This window comes from Sinohyriopsis cumingii, chromosome 17 (assembly GCF_028554795.1).
Source record: "Sinohyriopsis cumingii isolate HCF-2022 chromosome 17, ASM2855479v2, whole genome shotgun sequence".
In the NCBI taxonomy this organism is placed as follows: Eukaryota; Metazoa; Mollusca; class Bivalvia; order Unionida; family Unionidae; genus Sinohyriopsis; species Sinohyriopsis cumingii.
In genome coordinates this window covers 62,055,143-62,076,708 of record NC_142977.1, presented here as the reverse complement: position 1 = coordinate 62,076,708, position 21,566 = coordinate 62,055,143, and the positions used below count along the sequence as shown (strand labels likewise).

At 36.1% G+C, this 21,566-nt stretch overlaps 1 protein-coding gene across 1 annotated transcript in view; it reads right to left on the bottom strand.

Annotated features, from left to right (window-relative positions):
• LOC149779080 (uncharacterized) overlaps positions 1–6,755 on the bottom strand; it is a 43,734-nt gene extending 36,979 nt beyond the window's left edge. Inside the window, exons 1-2 of the mRNA XM_089938559.1 lie at positions 6,715–6,755; positions 5,837–5,868 (exon numbers count right to left, since the gene is read on the bottom strand). Coding sequence (XP_089794685.1) covers positions 5,837–5,861 — 25 coding nt within the window. The 5' untranslated portion in view covers positions 5,862–5,868; positions 6,715–6,755. The remainder of the gene's footprint in view (positions 1–5,836; positions 5,869–6,714) is intronic.
• Between the last annotated feature and the right edge of the window lie 14,811 nt (positions 6,756–21,566).

The following is a 21,566-nucleotide window of genomic DNA, read 5'->3' as shown; positions in this document are numbered from 1 at the left end:
CTGAATTGGTAGCGTCCAATGCATTTAGATGCGTTTCTCGCCGTCCCAAAATGCCTTTGTCTGTTTGCAGCAAGACATTTTATGCTGCTCTCAAGAAAAAGATGATTTGCGTATTAGGCAAACGTTCTTCATACCAGACCCACAAGAGTTGCTTTTGTACGTGTCAGAGAAGAACTCGGTGAAAATGTGGTCACTGCGGTGGTAGCGGTAGCTGAGGTTGTGTATAAGGGTATCATCGTCACTTCCTTTTATAGTTGATGACTTCCGAAGCGTCTATACATGAATCAAAACGCGGAGGATATTATTTTCAACGTACTTTAACTTATTTGACACGTCGTTTTCCCACTTTACGGTGTTCTTCCTTCCAGAATGCTTTCGATGTCGTATACTTCTTCTTCTCTTTTGCTTACGTATTGTAACTCGGGCAAGAAAAACGTCCCTTTTAACACTTAGCCGGTCATGTCTTCCAATTTATAGACGGACGATGATGGTCACGCACGCGTCCAGGGACACGAAACAATTAGGATTTCCAATTGGGTAAGGAACCTTTACCGAAAGTGCGTTTGGTTTAGCCAATGAGCACCCAATGTCCTGTTGCTAACACATCACCTCTATTTGGGACAGACATTGTCGGTGACGTACCAAACAGGCAAAAATATTGGTCATTTCAGTTTCAAAGTGACTTCCTGTGAGTCGCCTCTGATGCTTTGATGGTAAGATTAATTGTACGCTTGAATCAAGCGTGAAAAGACGTCGATGTACTTTGTTGATGAGTCAAATATTTCCACTTGCGTTCTTTCAAGATGCGTTAAAAACGTTCCGCGATGATGGTTTTGGTTTCGGGATTCTCGGTGGTGAAGCAATGACTGTCATGTTTCTTTAATTCTTTTCGGAAAGATTGGTCCAGTAATTCGATGCCTTTGCTGGTTTGCCATCGAAGAGAGTGACGACCGCTTTGTTTCAGCACCAATTTGAGGGCACGTACTCATTTACTTCTCGACTTGGAAGTAAATGACATGACCCCGGCAAATTGAGAAAAGAAGTCGATGACACAAAATAAATATTTGTAGCCACGATTTTAGGTGGCCAAATGAGAGACACTGGCTAAATCCGCTTGTCATTCATGATCGATGTCCTCCACTCAGTTGCGACTTCTGGAACAGTTTCGTCGGTATGGGAGTTTGTAAAGTGTACCTGGCATGTTCTTGTAACCACCGTTTCACTTGAGGTAAATGGAGACTTTTTAGACGGGTTTTGGGAGCATGATATAATTTCGTAGCTCGTCCGTAACATGCAGGATGTGATGGATCGTAGTAATTGCTGGCTAACACATTCTTCATTTTTAAATAGTTCACCCACTTTTCCCTGATGCTACTTTGGAGGTTGAGAGATAGTGGTTTGGAACCGGCTTTTCGTGTACAATGCGCCACGGGAGTAGAAGTCAAAGGTAGAGGTGGTGGTGGATCTTGTTTCCTTTTCTTATTTTACTTCTGTTTTCCCTTCGTTTATTTTCACTTCTGTCAAAGGAGAAGCGGACATGATCTTTTTAATCCAAGATATACGTTCTTTTCGTTGCGGAAAAGGGTAAGGGGTCAACAAAGACGCCGAGCTGCTGACGGTGTTTGAAATACTTCTCATACCTCTTCTTCCTCAGGCATTCGTGGGGCTGCGTATGTCTTGACTACTGCGGGTGGTGATGGCGTCTTCAACGCTGGTGGTAGTGGTGGTGATGGTGATGGACATTTTATGAAGGTCTTACAAATTTTCAGAATGGGCAGAGCTGTTTTGTCTAAAGCTTGGTGAAAGATTTGTATTCGTTGCAATAGTTGCCCGTACGTTTGCAATTTTTATGTTTCGGACAAATAGTAGCGATCAATCAACGAATGCACTTCGTGTTATAACTGTGACATCACGGTCAAATGAAGTAATTTTTAGGACCGCCACTGGCAAAACTTAGAATTTTGTCGTCGGGGTGCTCGTCCATTCAGGCTCCTAAACGGTCTTCTTAGAATTTAGGGTAACAGTGGCCCAGGCGATCAATGTAGATGCAACTGTCCTCGTCAAAGTACATGACGTTATCTCCTAACAGTTCTAAAACGTCGTATAATGTTAAGCGACCATTGGCTGTCACGTAAGCCACAATGATAACATTTCCAAATTTGTCGGCTTCTACAATGTCCCGTTCGTCCTCCTATTTGACTAAGATCAAGTCCTCACGAACGAAGTCTACGTGTTTCAGGTATTTGGATTGGTCATGAACCGTTGTAAGTAACGGGAAGGTTCTGTCAATACCCCGTCGTGGGTAAACACGGTCGTTGTGCCATATTGCCCCACAATCAATTTAACATCACTTTGACAAACAATCGCCTTCCTTCTTTGCTCTCGATGTGACCTAAATTGATGCCTTTCTGCTCCCAGTATTCCTCTTTAAATTTCTTTTCGTCTTTGGGAGTGTGGTATCAGAATGGATAGCCAATGGCTTTTTGTTTCAGTATCAAAAAGGCAACCAGGTAGTCTGCGAAAACGCCTTTCTGAATTTGGTCGACCTTGCCGTATGTTCCTCTCTTTGGAAAGTTGTAAATCGTACACTTCAATGCTGGTCTTGATTGTGCGTTTAGGCGCAAGTACAGCAATTGCGCTGTGAAATATCCACGTCGGAACGACAATACTCGTTGTTCGGTGTGCATGTTGTCGGGGTCGTAGTAGTGATCATCAGGCAAATGTAGCAGATTGTGTGTGTTGATCATCTTCGGTACTGAAAAGGTGTGGGAAATAGCCTTTGGCGACTTTTGTCATTCAAAACGTTTTAGGCATTCGACTCAAAGGCATAGCCAATTAACTAATCGAATCTTTAAACTTCACTTCACACGTGAATGGAAATGATTTTGGCTCAGTTCAAAGTGATTGTAGGACGCTGGGTACTTTGTTCGCAACACAAACTGTCCATTATAGCCCGAGAAATTGTGAGCCATCACCGTGGCATGGCGATGTCAATATCAGTAATGATCGATGTCCCCTTGGCTCCACGTTTTGTATGGGGTCTAAGATCTATTTATGAAAACGGCAATCGTGTTTGGTCCTCGAAACACGTCCTCCAGGAATCTTGTTGCAGTGAGGGCAATGCCTAATGATAGGTTAGTGCAGGCACTTCTCGCACGCTTGATTAACCATGCTCAGTTAGGAATGTGAATGCAAGTCTCTTGCATGCATTCGAAATCGAAAAAGACGAAATTGCCTTTCTTCTGGTCATCATCTTTCTGGAATAGTATTTTGAAATGTAGCATTCGTGTTCCGTGTCCCCGATTTGGTGACAAATGTGACTTCGTTTCTTTCCTGAACATATGTGTGCCTTTTATATTGCTACGTATGACGTGTCCACAGGTAGTGCACAATCTCAGGAGATGACAAGCGCATTTCTGATGTAAACCTTGCGTCTGCAGATGTTTTTTGGTAACAGGTTGGGCTAACATAACATTGCTGATATGCAGGGCAATACACTCATTCTTGTCCTTCATCGAAACAAGGTTGAGAAGCCAAACATCCTTAGCATTTCGTTCCACAATACTTGTGTTGCTCTCGATTGTTATAGCCATAGTCACATTTCTCACAGCAATAACAGTATCACACGAATACGGCAATAATGGTAATGTCATCGAAATGTTCATCGCGATGATATTATGTGAATGTATTTACCGTCTTTGAAATCTTTGTCTCGAAACAACAGAGATCCACGCACTTCTTGAGGGTTTACGTTCAAGGTCTATCGTGGAGCCAAGATGTTTTGTAATATATGCAGTTCATGAATGTCACAGGATGTGTCTTTGGATAGTCCTGTTTTCTGTAACAGGAGTTTTGTATCTCTTCGTTGTTTGGCATATTTCGATTTTCGAATTGTTTGCCAAACTCTTTTCCATTCTACAGTGTGGTTCTTGTCGGCATACGTTCGTCCCACAACGATGGCACGGAATAAACACATCTTGTCTTGAGGGTTGTTAATTTGACCGACACTCGTTTTGGTGCCGCGATGGTCGTCTACCAGTAAAACATTTTTGCATCCTGTCCCTTGGGGACGAGAAAGTGAATTGAACAGTGAGGCTTTTTCATCGGTGATGTCAAACATGTATTATAATTGTTGCATGTGTTGAATCTTGTCGATCAATTTGGAAGGTTACAGTTCTGTCGGGCTGCTTAGCTCAATCCAGATTAGGGACTTCAAACTTTCGTGATGGATGTAAGGTCTCAAGCAATCGTCTTGTTTGGCTTCACATTGTCGTTTCAGTGTGGTTAACAAAGAATTTCACACCTCATTGATAAATCCATCTGCTTTTTCTAATATTTAAATTTCACCTTGTACGTGTAAGCCATAGTTCTAAATGTTTAGAGAAGCGCTTTTCCGTCTCTTGAATGTGGTAGTGCTTTTGATGATCAACTAATGGTGGTGAAAGTTGGTTGGGTATAGACTCTCTGGATCTGGATTCTGGCTCACCCATGTCACCTACAAAATCACTGGCATGAATTTGTGCCAAGATTGCAGCTACTGTACGAAGCGATAAATCACGTTTTTGACACTTACTTTGTTCTTCTTTCTCCACCACGTGATGCGATCGTTTCGTCTTGACGGAACATCTTAAACGCTATATATATATATATATATATATATATATATATATATATATATATATATATATATATATATATATATATATATATTAAGGTTTAGTGTCTTCCCTTCTAGTATTCATTTTACTCTCAGGCCTACCAGAACAATGGAAGAGCCCACGTAGATCGAACTTCTGGTCAGAGCTTTGCGAGGTGTCGTACGAAAGTTTTCTTCAGACAAGCCGACGGACTACTCCAACTCGTTTCGAGATAAAAGTCAAAATACTTGCTATGTCTGCAAGAAGAAAGGACATTGGACTACAGCATTTCCAGATCGTGAAAAAAGCAATACAGGTGTCAGAAGAGAAAACATTAAAGATACATGTTATCACTGTAAAGACAAAGGACATTGGGCTTCATAATGCACTAAGAAAGAATAGGATCAAAAGAGGGGTCCTGAACAGGAAGAAGCGGAATATTTGGAGTTGTTCAGGAGGCAATCTGTCGTTTATATGTAATTTCATGCACGTGTTGCTTCCTCTGGTACTAATTATAGATGTCATGTTGTGATACTTTCTGACGAAACTCTGTTGTTACAGGGTGCTGGTGGTCGAATGACGGTCATGGATGTATCTGTTAAAAGTCCTTAATTAAAAATATTTCTTATTTAAATAATATTACCTTATCACGATTTTAGGGTCGGATTTTGTGAAAATCATCTTCGTAAAATAAAAACAAAACGCCATAAAATAATTGTGGAGTTGCATTGTATGCCACTAACTAGATAGGTAGGTAGGTAGTCAGGCATGCTGGTAGCCAGGTATATATATATATATATATATATATATATATATATATATATATATATATATATATATATATATATATATATATATATATATATATATATATATATATATATGTGTGTGTGTGTGTGTGTGTGTGTGTGTGTGTGTATATGTATGTATGTATGTATGTATGGATGTATGTTTGTATGGATATATATATATATATATATATATATATATATATATATATATATATATATATATATATATATATATATATATATGTGTGTGTGTGTGTGTGTGTGTGTGTATATGTATGTATGTATGTATGGATGTATGTATGTATGTATGGATGTATGGATGTACCAGTGTCTATGTAGGCGGTGTCAGTTTGTATCTAGCTTCAACGATTTTTATATTAATCAGAATTCTAAAGAAATGATGCTTACCATTAAGTATTAGATGTTGCGCCATGGTTTCACTTAAAGGAATACAAATAAAAACAAATTATTAAACCTTTTTTTTTAAGATCGAGGACATAGCTATTACAAAAGGTAAAGCATTCATCGACATTTTTTCTTTTATATATTTCTTCCCTGTGCAAGATCTTCAATGTAAAATATAATAAAGAAAAAGCCCATGAGGAGATTACGAAGAACAACTTGTCATCATCATCACCATGGACATATTCATCATCATTTTACATGTCAAGGAGAGCAAATCGAATGCAAACTTGTCAAACTTAATTCTAGTATTAGATTTAGTTTGGACAACGTTCCAAAGTCCATATTTTCATTTTCGATATGCAGTAAAATCCTAAACTAATAAGTTAAGTTGAAATATCCTGTGTCATAGATGTTGTGACTCTATGTTAATGTTAATACGTCCCCCACTTTTATAGTTTTGCTGTTCACCATTTCTTCCTTATTTAATTACCAGATTTCTTTAAACTATTCACGTATTTTCGTGAATGGTCGTAAACTTTATATTGTCCTATGGTCGTAATACAAAATATGACGGGATTTGCACTGACACATGTAAATCATTTTCATTGGGTTATGATATGTTCCTATTTACGGGAGGGGTAATTACTTGCGGGATATTTGTTTATTATAGCATTTGTAAATGATCCGTATATACGAAGTACACATTTAATGTAATTATTCAAACAAAAGCATTCTTGTATTTTCTCTTACATGAAACGGATATAATTTTTCGAGAACTTCGTGTCATCTACCTGTAAAGCTGATGTTTCTAAGTTGCATCAATATGTAAGTGTTGACATATGGTAGCAGACTCTGATCTAGAGAGTCCCTAAGGTACTTACCTGTATATATCAGAAGTTGCGTGTATCACCTTTAATGTGGAACTGATTATCTCCAATGTGGCATACTTACCTTATTCACAACGATAAGAATTCATCTGGTTGTGTTCCCACGGGCAGCGTGTGACTGGTGTCACGTTTCATTCACTACAAGGGATACTGGTCAGAAATTCTTAAACATATACACCGTTGCACTCAAGTATCAGGTCATCGTGAAGATGCTTCAGTACTAATTAAGCAAACTAAAATCTTGTCAAAAGTGTTTTAATATAGCCTCCAAAGACATTTATGTAGTTAGGGACAATAATTATGGGCAAGCGTTTCTTTATTCGAAAAGACAATAACGCATTGGATCTGCTAAACGTTAAGGAGAATGTAAATCCTGTTACAATCCACTGCAAGATTGAGTCAAATTAGATTAATGCCTATATTGATTGATTAATTATGTAATTACTCTTCCAAACCTTAGATAGAAAGCAAGAATCAGCTATGTTTATAAACATTTAAATCGTATGGCCATGTGAAACTGGAATATACTCGCCCCGTATGAGATCCTTAGAAGTGATGCATGCAACAGCTTTTGTTCTTTTGCCTTGCTGTATTTTATGAACTTGCCACGTTTGAGGGACTTTGATATTTTTAATTGCCTTTATTATCCAAATCCTGCTTATGTTTTTGGACAAGTCGACACATTTTGTTACAACTATCTCTCTTAGTGTGTCCCTGAGCTCTATATATAGTATTTAGAGATCATTTCTTTTTTAAAATTGATATAATATGTTTCCCTCAAAAATACATTTTTCGTGTTCTCTTGATGTATTTGTACTATCCTCCTTGTTGCTCTGAAATTAGACTATTTGGATAATGGCTTCAGTATTATATACAATCTAGAATTCGTACTATTCTAATAAATATTTAGTTAAATCTACAAGTGTTCAAAGTGTTTGAACTCTGAATTCCGATTGGGTGGCAGCGTCAAAAGTATTATGTTTAAAGGATGTGTTCTTTGTTGCATACGGCGCCGGTGGCTTAGTGGTTAGAGCGTCCGCCTTGGATGCGGGATGTCGTGGCTTCGATCCCCGATCGAGTCATACTAAAGAGTTACAAAAATAGTACTTACAGCTGCCTCGCTTGGCACTCAGCTTTAAAAGGTTAGTGTTAGAACTTGTCGGCCTGGTGTCAGGATAATGTGACTGGGTGGGACATCATGCTACGTTTCTTCAGTGTGATGCCGCAGTGCTAGACATCACTATAAACTGCCACAGTGCAGGCATCGTAGCGATATGACTGAAAAATTGTTAAAGCTACGTTAAAAAATCCAAATCCAAATCTTTGTTGCATCCTAGCTGTGAAGGAAAGCTAAATAAATCATTAATGAAAGAGGTTTGTGTGAAGTGTATTAATGGAATAGATCATTTATTCATCTAATTTTTATTACGTTTTTGTAAGCTATTTGTTCTTCAGGTGATGTTCATTTTTTTTTCCTCCATGTGGAGGAATATTTTGATATTTGATATTTTGATATTTTTAATTGCCTTTACTATCCAACTCCTGCTTATGTTTTTGGACAAGTCGACACATTTTGTTACAACTGTCTCTCTAAGTGTGTCTCTGTGCTCTATATGTATTATTTAGAGATCATTTCTTTTTTACAATTCATATATGTTTCCATCAAAAATGCATTTTTTCGTGTTTGTTCTCTCGATTTATTTTTACTATCATGCCATGAAATTAGACTATTTGGTTGATGGCTTCAGTATTATATACGATCTAGAATGCTTACTATTCTAACAAATATTTATTAAAATCTACAAACGTTCAAAGTGTTTGAACTCTGAATTCCGATTGTGAGGTAGCGTCAGAAGCATTATGTTTTAAGGATGTGTTCTTTGTTGCATCCTAGCGGTGAGGGAGAGCTAAATAAATCATTAACGGAGAGCTAAATAAATCATTAACGAAAGAGGTTTGTGTGAAGTGTATTAATGGAATATATCATTTGTTCATCTAATTTTTATTACGTTTTGTATGATCTTTGTTCTTCAGGTGATGTTCATTTGTTTCATCCATGTGGTGTTCTATTTGCATTTACAATACCTTACCAGTTGCAATTTTAGGCACTTTAATGAAACCAGTGCGGGATTGGCACATTTAAATTCGTTATTGATACAGAACTTGAACTGGTCGATTGTAAGGTCTACATAAGGTAAGTTATTTTTAGCTGTAGATAAGATTAATTTTGACCTGCTAAATTTGGACCTACACAGGTACATGACGAACGATTGACCTATTTACAATCCCTTATTAAATATGTGCTGTCTCATGGCCTTACAAATTGATTGCATCTGGTAATACTGTTATAATGTTTTGAGCTCATTGTTTACACAGAAAAGAACATAAATCTAGCAAAAAAGCTATCCAGTACGTTTACAGGAGTTATGAGAACTCATTGTACAATCTATGTAACGGATTTCAACGAACCCAGGAACGTTAAACCCGCGTGTTCAAGCACAGTTTCCCTAATTATGTCAATGTTGTGTCTTTAAAGATTCGACTTCTTTGGCGACCTTCTCCCAAAGCGATATGTTACCGCGGATCACTCGATATGTGAAATCTCACACCAGAGCTCATATTATAGAACGTTTTCGAAACTTACTGAATAAAATCCTATGTTACACGTTACTGAAAGTGAATATTATTTTTCAGATGAATATTCATTTAACATTGTATTTATCACATAACAGAAATTAGTGTATATTACTGAAAAGAATCGCTATGTGTTGCTTCTCTGTGGGACGCCATGATGCAACGATGTTTAATGACAATGACAAGCGTTTTCAGATAAATAAAGATTGTTTATATTGTTTTTTTAAATCACATTTTTATTAAACGAGTCTAATAATTTATGTATGTATGTATGTATGTATGTATGTATGTATGTATGTATGAATGTATTTTATTAACCATGCCCCACAAGATGTCCTTAAAAGATAACGCAAGCACAGCAAAGCAAACGTCACATTTATCCAATCTTATTTTCAGATTTGCTTCGCTGAGCCTTTGCGAACTCCTGTGGTTGTCTTCGATGCTGTTTTTCCAGGTGTTGTTATAGATGTTGATGTTATCGATGTAAGCGTCAGTTCCTATTCCAGATATTATCATATTCAGGAAACTTGGTGAACTCTTCATCCCAAAAGGCATGACTGTATTGGTAAAGTCCATCTAGAATCACGAATAATTTCTATTGCTCTCTTCGGAAGTATAATTACGCAGAATCCCTTCAAAACGTCAAACTTTGTGACGTACTTGTCACTTGCAATACTGTCAATATAGTCATCAATCCTAGGAATTAGAAATACATCTGTGTTAGTGACACTGTCACTTTTACTTGCTTCAATAAATTCGTTCTCGAACAAATAATGAATTTCTTTCTTCAGGTAATCTTATATATAAGGATTTAAAGGCGCTAATTTCACTATTTCAACGAGTGGAAATCTTATTCGTTTCTGTTGGATTATCTTCAAATATGTGTTCATAATTTTAATTCGGTTTCAGGTTCGTTCATTTCATGCAGCACCGTTTCTGGTCCAGATTCTCCAAAACTTCAGAATAGCAAAGATTTGTCAATTCAAAGTCACCACTATCCAATATGTAATCTTAGTATTATTGCTGGGAGTGTGGTATGCATTCTGATGTATGGGTAGCAGAGCCAAAGGGATATGGCCCTGCTGAAGCTCCTATCGTTTGCATGTTTGTCATACCTCAGTGTCAATCTTGATTGGACAGATTTAAAATTAGATCTGAACGCTTATCAAGCCAAGAAATCTGTTTTTAAATTTCGATACGTAGTCAAGAAGATTCAAGTCCGACTTTTCAGTGGAACGAAGTCTTCTCTGACGATAGTTTCAATGGTCCCCAAATAGTGTGTCTGAAATATATTCCAAAGCACTAAACAAACGTCGCGTATTTTATGTATTGAAAGATACGATCATGCGAAATGTGACTTAGTGTACTTCAACTACATGGAAATGAAATTCCGCATTCCCTGGTCATACATTTTTAAGTCGCAGTATCATCAGACGGCTGTAATCTGAATCACAGAAATTACTTTTTTGCCCAGAACAACTGAAGCGTTGTATCCGCATGGGCTGTACGAAGTCGTTTGGAGCGCTTCAAGGTTGCTTCACGGTTGCTAAGCACAGTGCGTCCATCGGCACAGCTAGATCATTGGTCAATACAACATTCGTAAACAAGAAAACTGTATTAATCATGGTAATTTGCTTCAATGCAAGCGAATTACACCCTTTAAGCATTTTAAACAACATACATGCAACGAGTTCGCAGAATACATTAAGTGTTGCTCAGGCAAACTGTTTATGAGATGGACCATTTTTTCAGACCATGTTTGTTGATATAACCGATGACTACCTACTACCTCAAGTCACCAAATAAGCCATCTTCAATAACTGGTTCTCTTGATCGACATTTATTGAGATGGAGTTTTGGTTACATCAGCTGAACATTGCTGTTTGCTGTACGAACACATGTTGATTCATCATCTTTCGCGATTTCGCGATGGCCTCTTGCAGTTGCAATGAAAGGGAACAATTCGTGGCATTTTTTAATACAAATTTTGGAGCTTTCCCTAAATAATAATCATGATGAATTTTATTTGGAAAATGAATGTTACATAACTTACTGTTCAGAAAAGTTAGCACCACAGGAATCAATCTTCCAATCATGCATAACTTTAAAATAAGTCAATGAGTTAATTGTCAAAGCAATTTTAATAACCTTATATATATAATTAAAATACTGTGACGTCATTCATAAGCTCTATATTCAGTATGTTCATAGGTTTTGTTGAATGTTAATAATCTAAGTTAATATATATGTTTCCACTTCATTAATAGTTTGTTTCATAAGTCTGATCAATTCATCGTAAACAAGTTTTACAAAAGCAAATGGTCTAATTTTTAAAATCACAATTTTCTCAAAATGGATAAATATCATTGAATCATTCATACAAAATTTTTGAATATGTGCTCTATATATTACGAGTCTATCTTTATAACCAAGTGAAAGAGAGAAACAAAACCAGCAAGTGTTGTAAAACTTAACAAATATTATTAATTCTATAAGTCATAAAATGAAAACTTAAGAAGAGCCTACAGTATTGTTAATTAAGTCCTAAATAATCCTAAAAGTTATTCTACAATTCCAAAATAATAGAATTTACTGATGGACTTCACGAATTTAATGTGCTGCCGTACCAATAGCCTTCAGTGTGTTGATATATATGTATAGCTTTTATGTATCAAAGCGACATTGCTTATAACGTCTTTAAATGAATTTCAGAATAATCCCAAAATATTGTTTACTCCAAATAGTCATATTAACAGTTTTTATTTCCAATAACTATGACTGGTTTCAAATTGCTCATGCCAAGACAGCATTAGTTAATTTCTGCAGATTGGAAATGCAATAAATAACAGCAAAATAAATAGGAATCAATAATTGTTCACTGTATCAACCTTGTATAAATCACGAAGATCATATTACGAGTCTCTGTCGCAATACATACCTACCTGATCTATTTTGCAATACTTCCTCACCTGACTGATGCAATAATACTAACCAATCGAATACAACATTTTCTACAAACTATAAACAGGTTGATTGCCAAGGCCGAGCTTAAGACTGAAATCTTAGAAAAGAAAAGTTATAGCTCATTCTCTAAAACTATAATCTGTACACTCATCGACAAAAATTAGCTATGTAATATGTTGTTTATAAGTGATCATTACAAAGTACAGTTATAAACAAATATTAAGCACAATATCGATATACATAAGACTTCTATGCTTTCTTCAATGAATCTCAAAGATATTTCATTATGATCATGTGTACCATGAGAATATAAACGTCTTAATAATTGAATGAGTTGCTATCATATTAAAACAGTGTTCAATTGGTAAATGAAGTAATGAAATAACAAACAACGATTTATATAGCTAGACATAGTGCAATATATATTTGAAAGAGAATTTTCATTTATTTGTGCTTATACTTTACGATCACGGACCAAGTTTTGAATGGACTGTGTTATTACACTTTGTCCGCGTTCGTCTTGTTGTTGAACATCAACATCTGCAATACAATGTTCTTCCATTTATTGTACTAGTTCAGCAGCTGACCAAAAGTCCGCCTGTGTACAAAAGTCCGTCTGTGTACAAACGTCCGTCTGTGTACAAAAGAGAATGCATGTTTTGATCTGAATTTGTCTGGCTAATTTGTCGTATGAAAAACACTCGCATAGCGACTTCCTAGTTTATGCTAAGTGGTTCGGAAATCCGGCTACCGTGTTGTTACGAAACATCCTTTTCTTACAACGCGCCAATCGGAAATTTTTATTTTAATTTTCTATATTATTTGCTGATTACTCCAGATCGAAACTCAACCATTGCCTGTACAAACATGAACACGTGTACACCCTCTATGTAATTTGTAATGCAATCCCACAATGTAAGCAAATATAACATTAGAATCCAACTTATTTAAGAAAATCATCATCGATTTATTTCCGTAGAAATTATCATTTAAAAAAAGATATACTTTCCGTTACCGTCCAAGAAATGTTGAAAATTCTTCTTGTCCTGAGAAAGAGGCAGTGGAATTACAGCAGAATTCAGCTATGGCAGGCTATATCATTGTTAACTAGCTTTCATACTTGTACTCCGTAGTTTGTCTGATAATTCGCGACAAATGAGTATATCCAACACGATTTTAATGCCTTCACTGTATCTTGTACGGCATCCGCGGGAGCTCCGTCGTAGTGTGCATGCCTCGAAATACAAAAGGCCATTTTCAAATTCTATGAGGACCAAGTTACGTTCTGTATCCTTCGGTAAACAATTTACTTCCGTTGCCTTCACTAAATATCCATCTATGAGCTAATATGCTGTCAAACATCAAAACCTATAACATAGCAAGTAAATCAAAATGGTAGGTCCCTGTGATCAACTTCTGTGAAAGAAGAGTCGTACACCTCAGTAAATGCACTCAAGTTTAAAACATGTACGTGAATCACTTAATCGCTATTAAAAACAAAGACTTAAGTAACAACAGAAGAACAAAAATTATTCAGAGTAGCTATGTTTTTAAGTAATGCGTAGTATTCCTGACGACCGACACCACCGCGAAGTTACATGACTATACATGCATTCATTTAAAATTAAATGCAACTAATGGCAACACCTTCGCATACCATTAAGTGTTTCTTCTATCAAAGAGTGCCTGATTTTTAACACTTTTTTCTGCCTTTTAAATTGATGCTCGAAACTCAAAATGAGACGAGGGTCATATGTATGTATGATAAAGTATCTGTATCCTGAATAAGACTTGTCATGCGTACTGACTTTTAATTTATCAGCAAACACGAAACCTGATATTTCTGAGGAACCCCTAGCGAAACATTTCAATCATACGATTAATAATTATTTTTTTACTACTACACAATTACATATATTCTGAAGTATATAAAAAAAATTGACCTATGTGCTGTCTGAGACTCGTGATCCATTTTGCTATTTGAATTTCGGATATTTGAATGTTTGGTTGCTGCAAATTTACTCTGATTTATTCGTGTAGAACAAAAATGTGACGATGAAAAAGCGTGTGTTTTAGACATGGATTGAAGATATGCTATGGCAAAGCACAATAAAGTTTACAATATCTTTGTAAAATAACGTCAATTAAGTGAAGCAAACAATAAAGAAAATAAATGACAGAACATTTACAACAAAAATGAAAATCTTTGAACAGACGGCATCAGTTCTAAAAGGACCTTTATCCACATCCGTAGCTATTGAAGTCTAGGTTAAATGTTTGCATTGAAGACTAAATAATAAAATAATTTTCTATCATCACCAGGATTTGTGGAGGTATACAGCGTGATAACGAACATAATCAAAAGACGATGCGCTTGTGACTCACCAAGATGGCGTATACCATGCATATCTTGCAACAACAAATGTCATGATGCCCCTACGGTAATTTAAACGATATGCATGCACAAGAGGACTTAAAATCCAAGTCGCCCTAAGTTGTATTTCAAAGTTAACTTTACTCAAGATGACACGTTTAAGGAAGCATGCTTGATGAATTATGTATACATATCCAAGAATTTTGAGTCCTTAATTCATCGCCTTAAGATGTTCGTTTATACGACATCCCCCTTATGTAATTATTAAGGACTTTTGTCTGACTATTCCGGCATTATGGTATACGCAGGAATGGAGGTCTGATCAATCCGATTAAAATAAGGTAAGTATAAACGTGTGAATTTATCAGACTTTGAAATATGATTCTCTCCATTTAAATACAATTACTTAAGTCAAGAATAAAGCTCACAGTATCCCCGTGTTATAGATGAACTATAGGATAGTTATTACAATCATCATGATTGTACAAAAAGTGTTTGCTGCATTAGACGTGGTGATAACCTTGAATTCGTACAAACATAGAGTTGTGTTTGTTTCATTGTTATACGCACTCCTGCCGGAATCTCTCTTTGTCGGAACCCTCATTTGCATAGCAAAATGCTTCCATGTAATAGTCAATCATAGCTACTATTTAGCTAATCCCCGTATTATAGAGGGCACTATTCATAGGTATAATATTAAACTTTTAAAGGCTTAGATAAAGAGCGGATAAACTGACAATAAAATCACCCAGTATTCAAATAACCTGCATTACCTACACCCGTAAAAGTAATTCTTTCAAGACGAAAAGACTGCTTCCCCCGACTAATTTTAGAGACCCATATTCTATGTATTCTATTAGACAAGATAGATAGATAGACATCGATGGAAGGACATACAGACAGACAAACAGACATTGATAGATAGATATATAGATAGACAGACAGACAGATAGACAGACAAACAGATAGATAGATAGATAGACTGGAGACATTATGTTTATTTTAAATTCTAACTTCTTATTCAGAAACAAATATCATGAGATCTGTCGTACTGTGGTTGCTTGTGATGTTCAGTGCTATTCCAATAACCAGCTTTTTCCAAGGATATTTAATACCCACAGCACCTCGATTACCACTGCGTGGATTTGGATCTACTTTCGAAGTTTTAGGTCCCTATCAACCTCGTTCTCTTTCTCTTTCTGTCTCCTCTTTCTCTTTTTTCCTTTCTTCATGTATTCAGGCAGTATCTTTGTGTATGTATGTATATATGTATGTATGTATGTATGTATGTATGTACCTCAAATGAGGAGGTCGCGGGTCTGAACCCCGGTCGAGTCATACCAAATACATATAAATTGAACTAACAGCTACCACTGTAGACGCTCAACATTAAAAGCTTAGCTTTAGCACTCGTTGGCCTGATGTCGGGATAATGTGACTGGGTGGGACATCATGCTACATGTTTGTGGCATGATGCTTAAGTGCTATGCATCAGTATAAACTGCCACACTGCAGATATCGTAGCGATATGACTGAAAAATTGTCAAAGCTACGTTAAAAATCCAAATTATACACCCTCGCATGTATGCATGTATGTATGTATGTATGTATGTATGTATGTATGTATATATGTACGTATGTATGTATGTATGTATGTATGTATGTATGTATGTATGTATGTATGTGTGTGTGTGTATGTATGTATGTATGTGTATGTATGTATGTGTGTGTGTACGTATGTATGTATGCATGCATGTATGTATGTGTATTCTAGATCATGAGAGGGTGAGTTTCAATGATCTTCATTCTAATATACAGCATTTTGAATGAAATTTGATATTAGAACCATTTTCTTTAAGCTTCAACTTGTTTTTCCAAAAAGGTTTGACTGAACGCTTACGATAAAACAAGTTCAGATATCTGTTTTCTTTTATGTTAACGCTAGTAAAACATATACTTAGATTTTTATATTGCTTTTTTCTTTTCTCTTTGCACATGGAAAATTGAAAGGTTGACATGCGCACGTTGCTCATATCACTTACATGTTGCTTGATTGATTGACTGCTTGATTGATTGATTGATTGATTGATTGATTGATTGATTGATGGAGTGCGTGAGTGAGTGAATGAAATTGCGACTAATTAACAAAATGAATCATGTTTTATTTATTTGTTTAACATAGTCTACTTTGTTTGTTTCTATATTTGTTTTTATTCCTTGATTATTTTTGCCAGTAGGAAAATTAGTTACATTTACTATATTTGTAAGTAATGGAATTTGTTTGGGTTGTTTCAGCTTTGGTCGCTATTATTCTGAATATTCTACGCCCGCAACAGATCATTACTCTGCCAACGACATCACCAACAGGTGATTTATCATATCTCTCTCTCTCTCTCTCTCTCTCTCTCTCTCTCTCTCTCTCTCTCTATATATATATATATATATATATATATATATATATATATATATATATATATATATATATATATATATAATGCATTTGCGTCCACAACAAATGTTTAAATGCATTTAAACGCAGAAAATTATTATCTCCAGTACATTAATACATTTTACTCTGAAAGACGTTGCTATGAAAGAAAATTCGTTGTATATTTAACATCTCCTCACGTAATTATCTGCATACAGACATCAGCGTATGCTTGCATACAATTACGTTAAAATATTATTATTCTAACAATATCAAATATTAATGCTGCCTACTAGTATCAAGCATTCTTCAATATATTCCAGGAATAGCACTTTACGTTCTGTCTGGTGTATATTTAAATTATAATTGTTCTTGTATCTTTTACATTACGAACCAGGCACTATGTTTTGACCTAATTTTAAGTTACGAACAAAGGACGAGACAAAGCATGGTGAGAGATAGAGGCCATACATTATATCTTGGGAGAATTAGCCAAGGAGACTTGGAGAGAAAGATGTTTAGAAAAATGCGTGTCGGATAAATAATAATAATAATAATAATAATAAAGACAATAAAATTATAAAAAGTGCAGTTACTTGGGTAGATATTAGCATAAAATTTACCTCGGGTGCAAACTTAATGATTAGCTATAATTGTGACAAAGCTGAATGCCAGATTTTGTCATTTAGGTCTAATTCCCCATGATATTTTAATTGCAGTATCCATCATCGTTCCTTTTGTGTGCATTCTGTGTTCAATATGTTACGAATATGGCTTTTCTGATTATTCATTCGATTTCTGAAATCAGTGGTTTCGCCAACATATTGAATGGCACAAATCTTGAATGTCAGAAGATAGATTGTATCAGTGGCTTGACATCGAATATTCTGACTGATCGTATAGTTAACTCCTGTTGTCGAACGTCTGAAAGATTTGGTCTTGGCCATATGTTTGCAAATTAGGCAACGCTTGACTTTGCAACGATATGTGCCTGAATCTGTGGTCTTCTCTGAAGTTACTCTGGCACGCACCAGATGGTGCTTGAGATTTCTTAGGTCTACGGTACGCAACCATTTTAACTTCTTGAAATATATCCTTGAGACATTCAGATGATTCAATACGATGCCAATGCTTGCGTATGATCTGTTGGAGTTTGGGAAATCCGGGTGATATGTCAAGAGTATTCCTCTGTCGATTTTAGTTTTATTAATGGCCTCCTCAATGTAGCTTCTTTTGTGTCCTCTTCTTCTAAAAGATGACCCTTGAGCTCTCCGAGTCTCTTTTTAAAAGATGGCAGGATTAGAACATATGCATTTGATTGGAACAGACATACCGTAAGGGAGTTATTTTATTGCGTTCTGAGGGTGGCAGCCAGTAGGTAGTATATACTGGGGAGACTCAGTATGTTTGGCGTGTACGAAAGTTTCTATGTTCCCATCTAGAAGGGTAATTTGAGTATCAAAAATGATACTGGACCTGTTATATGCCTCTGACGTAAATGTTGATATGTTTGTTTAATATACACGCAATAGCTTATCCGATGGTACAGTTGAACAAGATAATTTCTTGCCGACTCATCGTTAAAATACTTATCTCCGGCTCAGACAACGCTAACCCTGAATCATGATGTATAACTCTCTCCATTGGCGAATGCAGTACTTAAAGATACTGAATCAGGATTAAGATGCATCTTCCCCATTGTTGACTGGACTAATTACAATAACATATAGTTTGCCCAAAAAGAGTGAATACATAATATGAGTGATTTGCATGCAAATATCGGAGTTATCCTCTTTAAACAGGCCACTCATCCATTATTGTTAGTTTGAACGGAAGAGATGCGTTGTTAAAAATGTTTTTTATCAAACATATTTATAATACTCTAAATGTATCTTTGTAAGCGTGTTAACTTTCTATAATGTCTAATATTTTGCAATAACCTTTGATCGAGAGGAGGCGAAACTAAACTGTAAGAGCGTGTGTCCAATCCTTTCTTGATTTAAAGAAGGAAACCAAATATGTTTCAAATAGACTCATTAAGAAATGTAATTGTTTTCGTAGTTCTTTCTTACATAACAATAAACAATATCTTCCCCACAGTCCTCCATCCCGAGTGCGCTGTGCCACATACAATCAGAGTCTTGTCTTCTGTAAACAGTATTTGATACAGGTTCTGGAACTATTTTTAATAGTGTCTGACGGTCTCTCACATGTTTCGTCTCTCAGTTATATCATAGTTACATTAGTGACTGCAAAATGCTCCCCTTCATGTTAACTTCGATTCATGAACATCCCATGCCTGATATTTTTCAACGATTCTAGATGTTATTATAAAACAAAGTCAAATCATAAGGCATGAAATAACCATGAGTCGCAAAGAAGGATAATGTGTATCTGGTGTATTTGACTCGTTATTTATTTTTAGCTTTTCTTTAAGACGAGGATGGAGAAACTTTAGTTATAATTAGAACGTCGATAATATCCCTAAATATAATATTCCCGTGTATTTCACTTAGCATTCTTAGCAAACAAGAAAACAGCTTGATTTACACTACACAATCTAAATTCAATTTCAACATTCAATTTCACCACAATTTGCGTCCGCCTAATATATCCCATATACGGTATTCATCACGTGATGTACAATCCACATATAGTAGTGAATCACATAAATATCAATAGAGTGGAAGTCTATCTAGGGCTACATACTTGTTCCGCGATCCAACCTATGACTATAAAGCTATCTATATTGAAATTTTACTTCAGAATGTCCATCTGGATATAGCTTGTATTCAACCAGGTGTGGACGATTCTGTTATCGGCTCGAAAAACAACACTGCCTCTCCTTTTCCAACGCTCGGGCATACTGTGTACTCGATGGAGGTGATCTTTTGAATGTTGACCCGTGTTACTACGACTTTTTCATTGATCTTGCGGAGCGAAACCAAGGTAAAAATGCTGACATTTTGTTGAATCTGATATGAAATTAATGGTGAAATGGTGCAATAAGGATCATATATTAAAGTGATAAGGGATGTTTCTATAAGTAACTGAATACTAATTATATGTCATTCGGGGAGGAATTATTAAAGTCTGAAACTCGTGCTCTACAACTAATTGGGTATGTTGGAGTATTTTCCTTACGAATGGCGTACGACGCATGTTATTAGCTTCCGTTATTTTGATGAAAATTCAAAGCAAAAGAAAGACTCTGGAGAGGATGGAATCACCTTCTCCCAGATAAATCCACAAGACAGCACAGTAATATATAAATACAGCTTGTGTGTATTATGGATGGCGGTTCCAATCGGCAGAGGCCTATCAACTCGATAATGTATCCAACAGAGCTAGTATCCCCTATTTAGGTATGAAATGAAGATCAATGACACGAATTGAGGTACACATCGCAATAACAATGGCCTTAGAATACATACGTCAACAGAGGTACGCCGTTTACAAAATAAGTTAGAGTATTCTACTGGTCAGATCTAGTTAAGACAAAAATGAAACCAAATTGTCTGGAATAAATATCAAATATTTCGTACGTAATAATAGTAGCAAAATATTACTTATGGTTTAATCTGCCCTTGATAAGATTGATAATTACATTGAACATACGGTACAGTGTGTGTGTGTGTGTGTGTGTGTGGTGTTGTTCTTGTTCTTGTAGGGTTTAACGCCTTTCCTCAGCACAAGATAGGTTATACATGGCGGCCAGGATAAATGGCGGAGGAAAAACATGGGGAAAACCCCGTGAAGTACCACCGACCCACGAGAAGCTAATGACAAGCTTTCTCACATACCCACATTGGCTGAACCTGAGACTTGAACCCACGCAGACAGAGGTGAGATGGCAGTGATCCGTAACGGTGAGCTCTTTAGACCACTTGGTCACTCGGGGCCCCTACACTGTATCTATTAGTTATTCTAAATAAATTCATCAGACATAAGAATGGATAATAATTATAGTAAAGGATAATACTAACAGGATATTTCGGCTTGGCCCCAAACAGCTGGACATTAAGGATACATTTAAATATTTGTATTTTATATTTGCACAAACAAATAATGGTTTAACACAGCCACCCGTATTATAAAGATTTACTTGGCTTCCGTTGTGTTGAAAGTTTTAGTTCTAGTGATGTAAGAATGATTATTACGGAGATAAAATTTCCGTATGGTAAGACGGAATATATAGCCAGAGCTGTTGATTTTCAGGAGGATGCGATGATGATATCTGGATAGGAGCTAGTTCGTCTACTCCTGTGGTCAATTATGTAACGGTGAGAGGAGAAGCTATTCCACAAGATTCCGTTTTATGGGGGACTAATGAACCCGATGCTCCTGAAGATGGAGGTTGTCTACAGATGGAAGTGGATTACAACTATCGACTAGACGATGAAGATTGTACCGTGGATGAAGCGTATATTTGTCAGATATTTATAT